A 15207-nucleotide genomic window follows, 5' to 3' on the forward strand; every position below is an offset into this window, starting at 1 on the left:
CATGCAATAGTAATAGTTTGAGTGTATAAATTTTGTGCTTGTTTTATAAAAAGTAAAAGAAAAGAAATTGCCCTTAGCTTGCATGCTAGCATTTCCCACAGGAAACATCAAATCTGAGAGAGATATGAGAGAGAGATGTACATTAAGAGACCTGAACATTTTGGCTACAATTTCCATAATACCATGAATAAATATACAGTGAATGACCAATCGTTCAGTGTTCCTCCTTCCAGCATTCCATTTCTCTTTCTTTGTTGCCATGAATATAAAAAAAAATAAAAAATAATAATAATAGGTCCACTGATTCATGCACTCCAGCTGAATTAAACACATATATATATATAATAAAAAAAACTTATTGACGTATTTACGCAATGTATTTACACATATTGACTAAAAAAAGGTTGAAAATTAAAAAAAAAAAAAAAAAAAAAAAAAAAGGGAGGACGTGCTGGCAGACTGGGTTGGACAGCAAAATGACAAGGTGCAGAGGCTCCGCCCACAGTCGTGTGGAGGGATGACATGCAGCACGACTCCCACCGGGGTCTGATCCTTCCACTTAAAGTCCACGTACAAAGAAAAATAACATTTAAATAACATTTATAAAAACAAAGAACTTTCTTCATGGTGCTTCACAACTCATTTATAACATGAGGTCAACCTTCATTCTTCTGGGTGCTGAAGCCAATTTTAAAAAGAAAAAGGAAAAACTAAAATAAATTCATCATTGATCAGCTTCAATGGGTCCCATAGAAACTTGAGGGGAAATTTCCATTTCTGTTTCGACTTGGTCAGAATTCTTTAAATCTTCATCTTTCTGGGGAAACAGGGGATGCAGAGAGGGTCTCCCAGAGTCACTGCCTGTAGTAGGCACCTACCGAGGAAAAAATAAAATACTGGATAAATAAGTGAAATACCGTTACTTGGACGTAAAGCTGGCAGATGGAATCTATTCAGATCTCTCAGCCATTACCGATGGGACTCATAACACCATATGGTACAACCAGAAGATCTGGGAATCACAAACAGCGAATCGTCTGTCTGCGCAAGACTGCGTTGTTTTCCTCCTCCGCAATATTTCACAGCGTGTATGATGCGGAAAAACTGTAACGTGAACAATAGACTACTGACTAATTCTACTAGAATATCTAGTGATTTGCTGAATGTAATTCGGATCTTTTACTGTTCTGTAAACCCAAGGTTAGAGTACAGATTTGCGATGAATGCTCTTACTACATTTTTCGGTTGAGGACCATAAATTACAAGAAATGTAATTCTAACCGGAATGAGAAGAACGTCACAGCGATTCGGTCCTCGCTGCATTGGCAATGAATAAAAATTTCACATTGACTACAAAATTACATACAAAGCTCAACGCAGACTGGTCCCTGCTTAACAGAGTACTGGCCTAACGAAGAATTACGCTCAAAGAACTTCTCAACAAGTTCTCAGCAGGCGGACGAGCTTCTGCTACAGACCAAACCTTCCTGCTAATGTTCGGAACTTAGCATTCCATAAAAGTTAAAACCCCCAAATACTACATCGCTCATCTCACCTAGGCTGTCCGAGATAGTCCGCCGTGGCCACGGACATCTACCAGAGTTTAATCTGTCTCTGTCTGGGTTACTTGAGACCCTGGTTCCTGGTAATGAGCTGCTGATGAGGGTCACCACAGCCGCCACCACCGTAATGGCTGAAGCTTCAGGGATCTTCAAATGGACCAGTAGCATCAGCACCACGACACTGGACTAAAACCTACTCGGCACTGCCCACTGCTCCAAGCATGTAGACGTTCCTACCACCGCTTTCCTACCATTTGACTTCTTGGACAAGAAATTAAGCACATGCTCATTTTAATGGATGACTAAACTTAAACTGAGCTTAGTGGAGTTTAATCAGAAAACATTATTGGAGTTGGATTTGAGCAGGCTGAATAATATTACTTGAAATTTTCCTCCTTAAAAATCTTTTTACTGTGAAATATTGACTAATATTATTTACAGCAAAAATTGTAGAAGCAAAATATTCAGAAACATTGTTTCAATACAAATTCCAAGGCTAATAAAATCCATAAAAATTTTTTAAAGATGGATCCACCTTAAATTATAATTAAAAGTGAATACAACATATTATTCGTATTACAAACTACAAATCTGAGGAAAGAAAAAGATCACGTTCCACTTTCAGTAATCAGTAGAAATACTGCGGTGGTACAGACCTTTGTAGGCAGAGTCAGGTCTGGACGCCGGGTGGGGTGGGTAGGGCGACTCCTGGTGGGCGTAGCTGATGTTCTCGTAGATGGGTTGGCGAGTGGGGGGCCTGTGGACAGACCTCCAGCTGTTGGTCTGGTACATGGTCACCGGTCTGGGTTTACGTGGAAATGTTCTGTGTTGTACCTGGCAGGTTTTGTTTCGGGCCCTCTGGTACTCGTATTCGTCTCGTGAGCGGGGCTGCATCATCTCCTCTGGTGCAGGCTGGACCACACACAAGCACAGTTACATTTTTAATTCATACATATTTTTAAAGAGTTTTATCAGTTCATTCAGCTTTATACCTTCCAGTCTCCTTCGGGCCTCCTCTTCTCCATGGGCAGTTTCTCTTTGTCACGGGACTTCTTGTACATCCGCTTCTCCTCTTCCATCCACAACCGAGCAATTTCCTTCACGAAAAAAAAAACAAAAAAAAAACATAATATTACTCATTTGCAGTAATATTACTATTATTACTAGTATTATTACTATTATTAGTAGTATTAGTGCTGGTTTAGCTCAAACTGCAGTGTTTAGCATTCGGCTAATCCCAACATCGATATCAGTGGCAACAGTATAAACCAGCCTTCTGTAGATCTGGTTACAGATCATGTAAAGTGTCCAGAGGAGCTCGGACTCAACCCACCTCATCCTGAGCCACCTGGGCAGCTTGAGCCGCTTGTACGTCCAGCTGGTTGGCCTGGGATGCAAATAAAATAATCCATCCGTTTTACTCCAAGTTCGGGCAAACAGCCATATACAGTGAGCATTAATCTTATAAAACATAAATCAAATAAAATATTTAACTCATATATTTAAATCCAAATTCTCAATAATGTGGTGAAAAGAATACATTTTGCAGGGAAATTTATATTGAGGGGCTAATTCTACATAAACAAAAAACAGTATTAAATCCCTGCAGGCGATTATAGACATGATTATTCATTATGATTTACGTGTTAATTAACACACACACACACACACACACCTTTAGCTCCTCCTCCTGCATGCGGCGTGCCACCTCCATGTCCCGCAGCTCCTGTTCACGCAGGTCCATACGGGCCAGGCCCTGACTGGCCTCCCTCAGGCCGTACTCGCCGCCGCGCACCATCCGCCCTGCAGGGGGAGCTGGAGAGACGGAGGAGTAGTCAGGCAGACGTCTGGGACGGGGGGACAGAACCGAGAAGCGACAGACCCACCGCCACCACACAAGCAACAGCCGAACGAGTCAAATCAGGACACCCAGATAAGGAAGCAGGTGATGATGAGGGATGAAGAGAAAGAAGCTCCACCTCCACCTGGCCACCCAGCAGGAAAACCACAGCACCACCCTGTTACCTTTCTCCCTAGGGGACTGGGAGAGGGAAGAAAGGTCCGCAGAGTGAGGACGTCCGCTCTGGATGTCCTCGTCCAGGTCCAGAGCCTCTTTCCGCTCCCCTCTCCTCAGGCCCCTGGAGGTGCTGGGCTCCTCAGACCCATCCCTGGGGCCCAACGTGGCCCTGTGATGTCCCCTCTTGGCCAGTTCTCCATCACTTCCGGACCATGGCCTGGTGGGCGTCAGCGTCTGTCCCTCCCTCTCACGCCCCCGGTATCGGTCCCTGCCTCTGTGTCCCACGGGTCCATGTCTGTCCCAGTCTGGATCCCACGTCTCGTAGAGGCTCTTGTCTTGGGATCTGTGTCTGTCCTTGTCCCTCTCGGGGGGGTTGCGAGGCTGTGGAGGCCTTGGCGGCTTCTCCTTCTTCCGGACTACCGCCTCAGATTCGACAGGACGGGCGTCGGCTGCCTGCGGTCCCCGCCCCCTCCTGTGATCTGAAGACGTCTCATATTCGCTGTGTCTCGCTCGGCTTTCGGGGGGCTGCTGGTCAGCACCGCGGCCCCCCTGTCGCCATTTTTGCCCCGGCCGGGCACAGCGGGTAGCTGTCCGGGTACCGGGACCGGCTGGCCTCCGGTGGCTCGTACTCCGCGTACCTCTTACGCGCCTTGTGGCCGTCGCTCGGCTTCTTCCTGCCGAGCTCGGGGGAGCTGTAATCTACCGAGCGGGACGCAAGGTCATAATGTCCACCTCGCCCCCGCGCCGGACAGAGGTCAGAGGGCAGCCGTCGGGCTGGGAAGAGGCAGACAGGAAAAGGTGGGTTGTGGGACAGGTAGTGGAGTACGGAACGAAAGGCAGCGCAGGGGGACAGAAAAAGAGTGGGCGGGGTTAGTCAAATGAGGGGAACACAACAAGCACATGGTAGTGGGTTAAAGTCTCAGCAGCAAATAATACCAGATACGAGCCGTACTTCCAGCAAGAACAATTATTTACATTTACAGCCACTGAACAAGCTTTCCTTATTCCCATAATTAATGCCTTTTGATCTAAAATAAAAGCATTTTTTGGTGAAAAATGTAAACGCAATAGTGAAACTAGTCCCGTCTGCCACATTTTCACACCACGAGGGGTTTAATCCCCCCACAAACAGTTTCACATTCGTTTATAACCGCAATAAAACGTCACTGTAAAATACAGCACAGCGATGTTTAAAAGGTGCGGTCGATCATGTGACTTTACAGAAACCCGCACCATCGAAGAAACAAAAAAAAACAAAACTTGCAGGTGTGCGAGAGGCAAAAAAACAGGTCGACAAGGACATGTGACCACGTTCCACCTGATGCCACCAAACCGGAATGTCTGGTATTCCTGCGTGTGTGCCGGAATGTTTACACGGACAGGAAGAACTTTATGTTACGGCCGCTTCAACCGTACCGCCTGTCTCAGCACAGGTTAAAATACATTTTATTAGAACCAACACACTGAGACACACTTCTACTGATAACTGCAAATATTCTGCCCTGATGTTTAAGGAAGACAAATGTAAGACTTTTTAAGGCCACTTTCAGCAGATTTAACGCCCTGCATCAGGGAAGCGGTCCCGTAATCAGAAGGTTCGAATCCCAAACCACCAAGGTGCCACTGAGGTCCCCTTGATGAAGGTCCCATCCCCACACACTGCTCCCCGGGCGCCTGTCATGGTGCCCACTGCTCACCAAGGGTGACTGTTAAACACAGAGGATGCATTTCGCTCGTTCATTCTTTCAACTACATTTGTCCAGGGACCAGTGTTTTTCTCGACAAACACAGTAAGGCCAGGTGCCTTCTAAAATACAATATGAATTGAGTTATCTTAAATAATACATTATTTTTTTCATCTGTACTGCTTCTAGCCACTAGGGGGCGACTGCAACATTGTCGGTTTGTGGTATTTGTGAGTCATTTCCTGTGGCGGATTTTGATATTTACATTTACCGCATTTACCAGACGCCCCTTATACAGAGCGACTTACAAGGAGGAGATTCGGCGGCAGCCGCTGAGCATCATGTGATAACCATGGGGGGTTTGCACAGGACACCCAACAGGCTAGGACCGCCCCTCATTTCCATGCACACTTAGACGTGCACAGCGCAAAGTGACCAGCCGATTTACTGACAGACTGGAGGCTTGTTTCAATTGATTTATTGGGTCTGCTGTATTTTTATGACAAACTCCGGATTTAAGGATTATTAGTTATAATAATATATTAATTTTGTAAAATAGAACTTAATCCAATTTTTTAGGATCCGTGGAAACCCTGGGCCTGTCCATCCAGCATCGAGAACCCGTAACAGTCCATCACTATGATTACTAAAGCGCTCAACAAAAATCTGTGCTCTGCAATGAATGCCGGCCCCGCCCACATCTCAGGTTCAGCACCTGCAGCTGCGTGACCCGGACTGTGAAGGAAGCCATTCCACCTGGAGACCTTCCATGGAGATGAACGGCGGGGGGCTAAGGATGCTGGGAATTCATACTAAAGACAACCAGATGATTCAAATCAGTTTACTACAAATCAGAGATGCACAAAACAAGCAAATGGACGCAAGATTTAATGCAAATTACACCCACACACAGAGCTCACAGGGAGACTTGAATTCCGGGCTCAGAAACACAACGAGGCGGGAAAAACGTGACATGCCCACGCAGCAGGACGTCCAATCGGGGGTTACATCACACATGCATCCAAACCCCCACAGAACCGCACCGTCCAGAACCACGTTCCCGACAAGACATCGAGGACAAGAGCAATGCACCAAAACAAGAACAAACCAGAAAATGCGGCAGAGTTGGGGTGGTAGTAGCCTAGCGGGTAACACACTCGCCTGTGAACCAGAAGACCCAGGTTCAAATCCCACTTACTGCCATCGTGTCCCTGAGCAAGACACTTAACCCTGAGTGTCTCCAGGGGGGGACTGTCCCCGTAACTATTCATTGTAAGTCGCTCTGGATGAGGGCGTCTGATAAATGCCATAAATGTAAATGAGTTCCAATTTTAATTAAATAAATAAATAACTAACAATAATAGTAATAATAAAACTGTGAATGAAACAGGACTAGCAGGATTAAATCAGGCACATTTTATATAACTTCATATAAAACGCTGCCAGGGAACGTGAGCTAGCGTCAGTTTCGCCAACCACGCCGCCCCGCCCGCCTTCCCCCACCACACCCACACCGATACCGGGAGGGTGACGCGCCGCAGAACTCACCGCCCTTCTCCTCGTAGTACTCCTCCTCGAAGTTGGCCTCCTGCTGCTTCTGACGCTTCTTCTCCTCCTTCATCTCCCTCTCCTGCATCTTACGGGCCATGGCCTGCACACGAGCATGGACAACGCGTTAAAAAGTGCGGCAAACGTTGCACATGGAATCTGATTATTCTAAACAAAGATAAAAAAATAAAAAAATAAAAAATAGAAAAGAAGGTCCTGAGAATCAATATGGGTGATCAGCACAGGGATTCCAAACGGGATCTGCAGTTACAACGATGAAAACCGGCGGTACAGATTTGGCGTGAACGGCGGCCGTGATAGTGCGGGGGCGTGGCGTGGTCTGCTATGCTGACCTCATCTTTCTCCTCCTGCTTCCTCTGCTGCTCCGCCTGCCGGACCAGCTGTTCCTGAATCTCCTGAGCCATCTCATTATCGCTGCGCTCTCTGCAACGAAACGCACCAAACCTGCTCATCACGCCGAGGAACGCGGACATCGTTTTTACACCTATTCCAAAGATGCCAAACGAAAAAAAAACATTTATTGTTGTTTCGTTAAAAATAATAATTTCACTTGTGACCTTTCACCCTTCTTGACCCACTTGACTTGTCACAATGAGAAAGTAAATCAGCAGGGGAAGAAGGCGGCGGCCCAGCCGCTCAACTACATCGAATTTCATAACGTGTGAAAACAAACCAACAGAAGGCAACAAAGACGAGAAAAGTGGCGCCTGCACACACACATGCACACACATATACACACACACATATACAAACACATATGCACACACATATGCACACACATATGCACTGAAATGTAAACCGGGAAGTGAACACCAGGAACCAGGGGAAATGCAGTAAAACGGTCCAGTTAGAATACCGGTGATATTTGATGCTATGCAGGTCAATTATCTGCAATAATCGGCAATATAAAGATGCGTACAGCTGGAGGAGAAACACATTTCTCAGTATCATTAAATGTACAATTTTAAGGAAGCACCACATTATGATGAATTAAATTGACATGTTTGGTCCTTCTGGTCGGTAAAACCGTGCCCCCATCAGAACATCACCATCCAACACTGTAGGTAGTAAGTAGCAGATACTACACGATCTTAAAAAAAAAAAGCAGCGGTTACCAGCCTGGGGAACTGTATTAAATGTATAAACAGCACACCAGACCCAGAAGAATAATCAGAACTATATAATCCGGCATGCTGTAAATCTTGGTCCGGGTCGGGTCCGTACTCAAATTTCTATAAAATGTAGTCGGGCTCGGCCAACACGAACGTCCGGTTATGATTCGCTGCTGAAGACAATCATCGGGCGATTATATTTTAAACTCCTTTTCCCTCTTTAGGGCCGATTACGCCGCTAATACAGACTGTACACATCCTGCAGTGTAAACCAAGGAGAATAAGAACGAAAAAAAACTACAAATGCAGTTTATTTATTTATCTTTTGCTAATAAAAGATTGTAATTGATGATTTTATTCTTTTAATGTGTGTGTGGAGGAAGGAATTGGGCTTGGACACCGGCGGGGGGGCTTCGGGGGAAGAAAGGTCCAAGTTGCGAGTTTCTCTGCTGGGGCTCTGAGGAGGGTGGAGGTTTGGTGGAGGTGTGGTGGAGGTGTGGTGGAGGTGTGGTGGAGGTGTGGTGGAGGTGTGGTGGAGGTTTGGTGGAGGTGTGGTGGAGGTGTGGTGGAGGTGTGGTGGAGGGTTGGTGTCTCACATGTCCTTGTGTCGCCGGTCTTTCTGGGCTTTGGCTCGCAGGTCCTCCTCCTCCTGCAGACGCTTGGCCACCTGCAGATCCTTCTGGACCAGCCGGCTTTTGTGGACGTTGGAGGCCAAGTGGCTCTCAACTGTGAAGACACACACACACACACACACACGAAAAAGGTGTAAATAATCCTGTCCATTCACCGTAACGGGGGTGAGACACACACCGTGATTTATAAAAGGGCTGCAGACGCGTCACGCCGCTGGCGTATACATACAGGAAATAAAAAAGAATCCATCAAGGTAATGAATCACACGCTTCCCATCGATCCGTCGAACGGAGAACAATCTGTTAAAACCACCAGGACCATTCCAACCCTGCCGAGAAGATGGCCAACGGGTGACACGTTCCACTCCTCAAGGCCAAACCGAGCCCGATCGAGGCCACGCCTTAAATGAGACGTCTTCATGGACGCGGGTTAATTGCAGCCGCAACAGGCGTGTTCGTCCTTGACAAACGGTTCTAACGCGCGGTTCTTTAACACGTCGTCCATCAGATGTTGTATACAGACATGAAGGCTTCTCTCTCTCTCTCTATGACAGGAAGATGGCCTTTATTTAGTCTCTCTCAAGGTCTCAAATCAGACAGAGGAGACACAACAGCGACCATGAAGGAACAAAAGAAGATGAAAACGTGGAAAAATGCAATCGACAAACAAGAGGTTCTGTCCTTCCACTAACTTTGTGCCATAATGGCCAGAACCAAACCATCGCCATACGACTAACCCCGCGCAACCTTCCTCTCCACAACGACACCGGCTTCAGAGAAGACGCCATCGTGGTCACTCTGCTCGTTTCCCAGGACGACAGTGGCGGTGGACTGAATGGACACGCCCAGGGTGGACAATCGACGTGTACGATCGTCAGCAGGCCCTGCTATTCAGCGTGAATTCACCGCCGCTCTGCCCTTGAAGGGTCAGATACCAAGTTCCTCCGTGACCACAGAGCAAAGTGACCAAAAAGTTATTTGAACTCTAAATCAAGAGACTCCGGTTCTCACTTCTCTTTTTACTGAAGGTCATACGGACCAACGCTCAATTTAGACAAGAGCGTTGCTCTGTGGCAGCAGAGGATGTTGCGGCCGAGCTTCGTCCCTTACGAAGGAGACATGGTCGCATGTGCGACCACAAAAAAAAAAAAAAAAAAAACGTCTCATTTACATTTTACATTTACAGCATTTATCAGACGCGCTTATCAGAGCGACTTACAATCAGTATTTAAACTCAGGGTTAAGTGTCTTGCTCAGGGACACAATGGTAGTAAGTGGGATTTGAACCCGGGTCTTCTGGTTCACAGGCGAGTGTCTAACCCACTAGGCTACTACCACCTTACGGTCCACGAAGCACACGGTCCATGAAGCCACCATGTCCACCTTCTGCTCAGGAACATCCGGCCACATGTTTAATAACGAGTGCAACGGACCCTCCGACTGCTGCGTTTATGGTTCGCAGCGGCGATTCACGTCCCTCCTGATGTTCCGAGGAACACCGCGGGACCCCGACACGCTGCTGAAGGGCCGTCGGATTGAAGGCCGCCGACGCTGATCTTTCGCAGAACTGACGCACGTCCACAACAAGCTCACGTCTTGCTGATATGAAGAACAACGGCGCGATAATAAATGTTTGGGTTCGAGTAAAGGAGACCTTGAGCCGCAGCGGCGCTCAAATAATCCTTCAGACGAGGACAGAAAAACCGAACCGGCAGCTTCCTGGCCATTAAACCTGGGCGCTAGTAGCCTAGCGGGTAACACAGTCCAACCAGAAGACCCAGGTCTCCAGGGAAGGACTGTCCCTGTAACTACTGGGTGGTAGTAGCCAAGTGGGGTAACACATTCGCCTATGAACCAGAAGACTCAGGTTCGAACCCCACTTACTACCATCCTGTCCCTGAGCAGGACACTTAACCCTGAGTGTCTCCAGGGAAGGACTGTCCCTGTAACTACTGGGTGTAGTAGCCTAGCGGGTAACACATTCGCCTATGAACCAGAAGACTCAGGTTCGAACCCCACTTACTACCATCCTGTCCCTGAGCAGGACACTTAACCCTGAGTGTCTCCAGGGAAGGACTGTCCCTGTAACTACTGGGTGGTAGTAGCCAAGTGGGGTAACACACTCGCCTGTGAACCAGAAGACCCAGGTTCAAACCCCACTTACTACCATCCTGTCCCTGAGCAGGACACTTAACCCTGAGTGTCTCCAGGGAAGGACTGTCCCTATAACTACTGGGTGGTAGTAGCCTAGTGGGTAACACACTCGCCTATTAACCAGAAGACCCGGGTTCAAACTCCACTTACTACCATTGTGTCCCTGACCAGGACACTTAACCCTGAGTGTCTCCAGGGGGGACTGTCCCTATAACTACTGGGTGGTAGTAGCCTAGTGGGTAACACACTCGCCTATGAACCAGAAGACCCAGGTTCAAACCCCACTTACTACCATCCTGTCCCTGAGCAGGACACTTAACCCTGAGTGTCTCCAGGGAAGGACTGTCCCTGTAACTACTGGGTGGTAGTAGCCTAGTGGGGTAACACACTCGCCTGTGAACCAGAAGACCCAGGTTCAAACCCCACTTACTACCATCCTGTCCCTGAGCAGGACACTTAACCCTGAGTGTCTCCAGGGAAGGACTGTCCCTATAACTACTGGGTGGTAGTAGCCTAGCGGGTAACACATTCGCCTATGAACCAGAAGACTCAGGTTCTAACCCCACTTACTACCATCCTGTCCCTGAGCAGGACACTTAACCCTGAGTGTCTCCAGGGGGGGGACTGTCCCTGTAACTACTGACTGTAAGTCTGGTAAATGCTCTAAATTTAAATTAAACAAGTGGAAAAGCATCAAACGGACTCACTCTCTTGTTCCTGAAGACTGTGGGCCAGGCAGTGATCCTCCAGCACGGCAAAATCCCGGCAAACTGCAGAGACAAATGCGACAAGGAGGATCTAATTAACAATAAAGCAAAATCCAGAGGTGGAAGCACGAGGCAGCCGGCTTGGTGCCGGTTAAATGTGAACTTTGAAATAAAACGAAATTAAAATTGTGATTAAAACAGATGACAATATGCTACATGTTCATACGAGGGAAAACCGCGTTTTACAGCGACGCAGATTATTGTATTAAATTACGCAGCCAAACTTTATACGTGTTCACACTGTCATTGATTTAAACACCAAATAATATTCCATTGCATCCCGATACGGTTGAAGAGCCCAGAGAGGCGGAGTTTATTCATAAGAGAGAGAAGGAACCGAAACAAACAGTCTTGGTACCAGGAAACAGATGTGCGGAGAAGAACTTCCACAATTTACGTACGGTGAAGTGGTTATTCGTCTAGTTAACCAGGCATCGAATGATTATTATGATGATGATGATATTAGAATGATTTGGGTGTTTCGGCCTCCAACGTTCTTATCAAACTCTCAGCCGGGACAAAAGTCTTTTGTTCGGCATCAATCTCACACGCGCAGCCGGGTCAGAAGGCAGCGGCCAATCAGCATCGACCGCAATCCTCTTATCAAACCCGGGCGGCGAGCGCGGCGCCACAGTTCGCCAGCGGCTCTCCGGGTGTTAAAAACGTCACCGCGGCAAGGGAGACGGGAACGAGGACCGGTATCACGTATCAGCTCACAACACCACGTTGTTTAGGTTGCCGTGGCGTCAGACGGTTGCGGTCGAGTCTCTAATCGAGAAAAGAACCAAACAAAGAGCCATTTTTTATAAATCTGTCTGATAGTTTGATTAATTTTTTTTTTTTTTTTTTTTAATAAACGAGGACAGATGAGCGGATGAGGAAGAAGGGTGGTAGGTAACCCTGAGTGTGTCCAGGGGGGGACTGTCCCTGTAACTACTGGGTGGTAGTAGCCTAGCGGGTAACACACTCGTCTATGAACCTGAAGACCCAGGTTCAAACCCCACTTACTACCATCGTGTCCCTGAGCAGGACACTTAACCCTGAGTGTGTCCAGGGGGGGACTGTCCCTGTAACTACTGGGTGGTAGTAGCCTAGCGGGTAACACACTCGTCTATGAACCTGAAGACCCAGGTTCAAACCCCACTTACTACCATCGTGTCCCTGAGCAGGACACTTAACCCTGAGTGTGTCCAGGGGGGGGACTGTCCCTGTAACTACTGATTGTAAGTCGCTCTGGATAAGGGCGTCTGATAAATGCTGTAAATGTAAATGAGTGTGTCCAGGGGGGGGACTGTCCCTGTAAATACTGGGTGTTAGTACCCTAGTGGGTAACACACTCGCCTATGAACCAGAAGACCCAGGTTCAAATCCCACTTACTACCATCGTGTCCCTGAGCAGGACACTGAACCCTGAGTGTGTCCAGGGGGGGACTGTCCCTGTAACCACTGACTGTAAGGCGCTCTGGATAAGGGCGTCTGGTAAATGCCGTAAATGTGAATGTAAGAAGGACTTGCAGACGGGCCACAGATCCCTAGCCGGGCCGAACGTCAAGATGACCGAGTTGTCGGGCTGGAATGCGGCGTTGTAGCCGGGGCGGAGGCGGCTTGTGACGATGGCGATCGTGACGGTGACAGTGTTGTTGTGCTGATCCGGAATTCGGCGCCATATGGCGCACGGGCTGAACTAAGTGGAGCGCCTTCTGCCCGGGCCGCGGGCCCAGCTGGCCGCCGTCCACGCTCCAGAGAGCGTACGATCTTCAGCCGCGGTTACAAAACACACCCCCCGCCGCAAAGTAAATACAGAGACAAGGCCAAAAAAAAAAAAAAAAAAAAGAAAGAAAGAGAGAAAGAGAAGGCCGCGGATCTTCAGATGGAGATAAAGACAGACGGCAAATCACATAATCTCCTCCCACGGGGTGCATCGTGCGAGGAGACAAACAAGCGAAATGCACCGCCGAGAACGTCCCTGCTGCAACCTTTCGGCTTTTAACCTCAAATTCTAATTTTATTAGTCACATACACAGTCGTACGCGGTGTGATCTGCTTTAGCGACAGCTACAGACCACAGTATTGCAAATATTGCAAGTAAACAATGCACCAATATGCAAATATTGCAAACATAACCAAATACTACACTTGTACGTCTTTAACATAAAACATAAAATGTGTGTGTAACGTTAATGAGCTTCTAATTCCAATCAGAGTCTGTAGTACCCACACAAAACCCCCCAAAAAAGCCACCACGGCCACCACACCGACTTTCCATCATCCACCCCCCTGGAACGCATTCATTCACACATTCATTTTCAGAAAGTGAGTAAAAAGAACCTCTCTGATCGGGCCGTTCAGGACCTTCTTACGAGGCGTCGAAAATCGTGACTCTTATAAAGAGTCGGAATCGAACAGTGAAACGCGCACTTCGACTGAACATGAAGGTTTTATTCCGACCAAAAACGTTTAAAAAATAAAAAATAAAAGACCGAGGCGCAGTTGTGGATTCTGGACCAGCACGTATTGCCGTGTGCTGCGGATAAATAAGATATTTTAATATAAATATATATATAAAGAGAATAAGGAATAAAAACGGGACCGTGGCGGCAGATGCTAACCGGCTAGCCGGACGCTAACAGCTGGAACCGATGGCAGGTGAAGCTGAACGCAGCATTTTGGCCTCCTGCTTTATTATTATTATTATTACTATTACTATTATTATGTAGGTTATTTATTTTCTTTTTTAATACACTGGCCGGCACAATGTTGAAGTCTCTTTTTTAAAATAATAATAAAAAAAGGTTCTGACATGAAACGACAACGAAGCCGCGTTGACCACAGAAACCGAGATTCGTTTCATTTGCGTATTTTGCGTGGAAACTCACCCTCCTTGACTCGGGGCAGCCGGGACTTGTCGATCACGCCGCTGAACTCGGCCATGTCGAAATCGGCGACAGTTCGCGTCCGAGGTCGCCGCCGCGGGGTCCGGAGAGGCGGGTTGATCTGGAGCTGAGCCCGGGCCCGGGCCCGGAGGAAGCGCACCTTCACCCAGCTACGGAGCGCGGCGTGGGCCAAACCCCGTTTAGCTCCCGCGCAGGACGTGGCGACATTTACTGTCACCGGGGACACGGCGGCGGTTGGTGGAATTCGAACCTGCGACTTCGAGGCCACACGAACGAAACTGAGAATAAGACCGTTCTAAAATAACACGGAGTCCCGTCTTAAAGAGACAGTCCACACAAATAAAGAGGCCTGGGATTAACTGGTGCGTCTCGTAGCCTGGTGGGTAAAACCACAAAGTCCCAGGTTCGAACCCCACTTACTACCATCGTGTCCCTGAGCAGGACACTGAACCCTCACTGTGGCCAGGAGGGTCAATGGAAAATTGTGTCCCCGAGCAAGACACTGAACCCTTAGTGTCTCCAGGGGGACTGTCCCCGTCACTACTGACTGTAAGAAGCTCTGGATAAGGACGTCTGGTAAATGGGGTAAATTTAAAAATGTGTCCCTGAGGAAGACACTGAACCCTCATTGTGTCTAGATGGACTGTCCCCGTCACTTCTGCCTGTAAGAAGCTCTGAATAAGGACGTCTGGTAAATAGGATCAATGTAAAATTGTGTCCACGAGCAAGACATTGAACCCTGAGTGTCTCCAGGTGGACTGTCCCCGTCACTAGTGACTGGATAAGGGCCTTTGATAAATGTCTCCATATGGGCA

The 15207-nt window shown here is 47.8% G+C and overlaps 1 protein-coding gene across 1 annotated transcript; it reads right to left on the reverse strand.

Moving 5' to 3' along the window:
• Positions 1–445: 445 nt before the first annotated feature.
• On the reverse strand, positions 446–14651 carry LOC114769352 (coiled-coil domain-containing protein 50-like). Its single transcript, XM_028962286.1, is given in 12 exon segments — positions 446–874; positions 2219–2319; positions 2397–2408; positions 2410–2474; positions 2555–2659; positions 2896–2949; positions 3238–3377; positions 6813–6915; positions 7166–7256; positions 8542–8671; positions 11439–11501; positions 14375–14651. Coding segments are annotated over 12 exon segments (939 nt in total). The 5' UTR covers positions 14430–14651; the 3' UTR covers positions 446–854.
• Between the last annotated feature and the right edge of the window lie 556 nt (positions 14652–15207).

The sequence above is a fragment of the Denticeps clupeoides genome, chromosome 19 (genome assembly GCF_900700375.1).
Source record: "Denticeps clupeoides chromosome 19, fDenClu1.1, whole genome shotgun sequence".
NCBI classification, from domain to species: domain Eukaryota; kingdom Metazoa; phylum Chordata; class Actinopteri; order Clupeiformes; family Denticipitidae; genus Denticeps; species Denticeps clupeoides.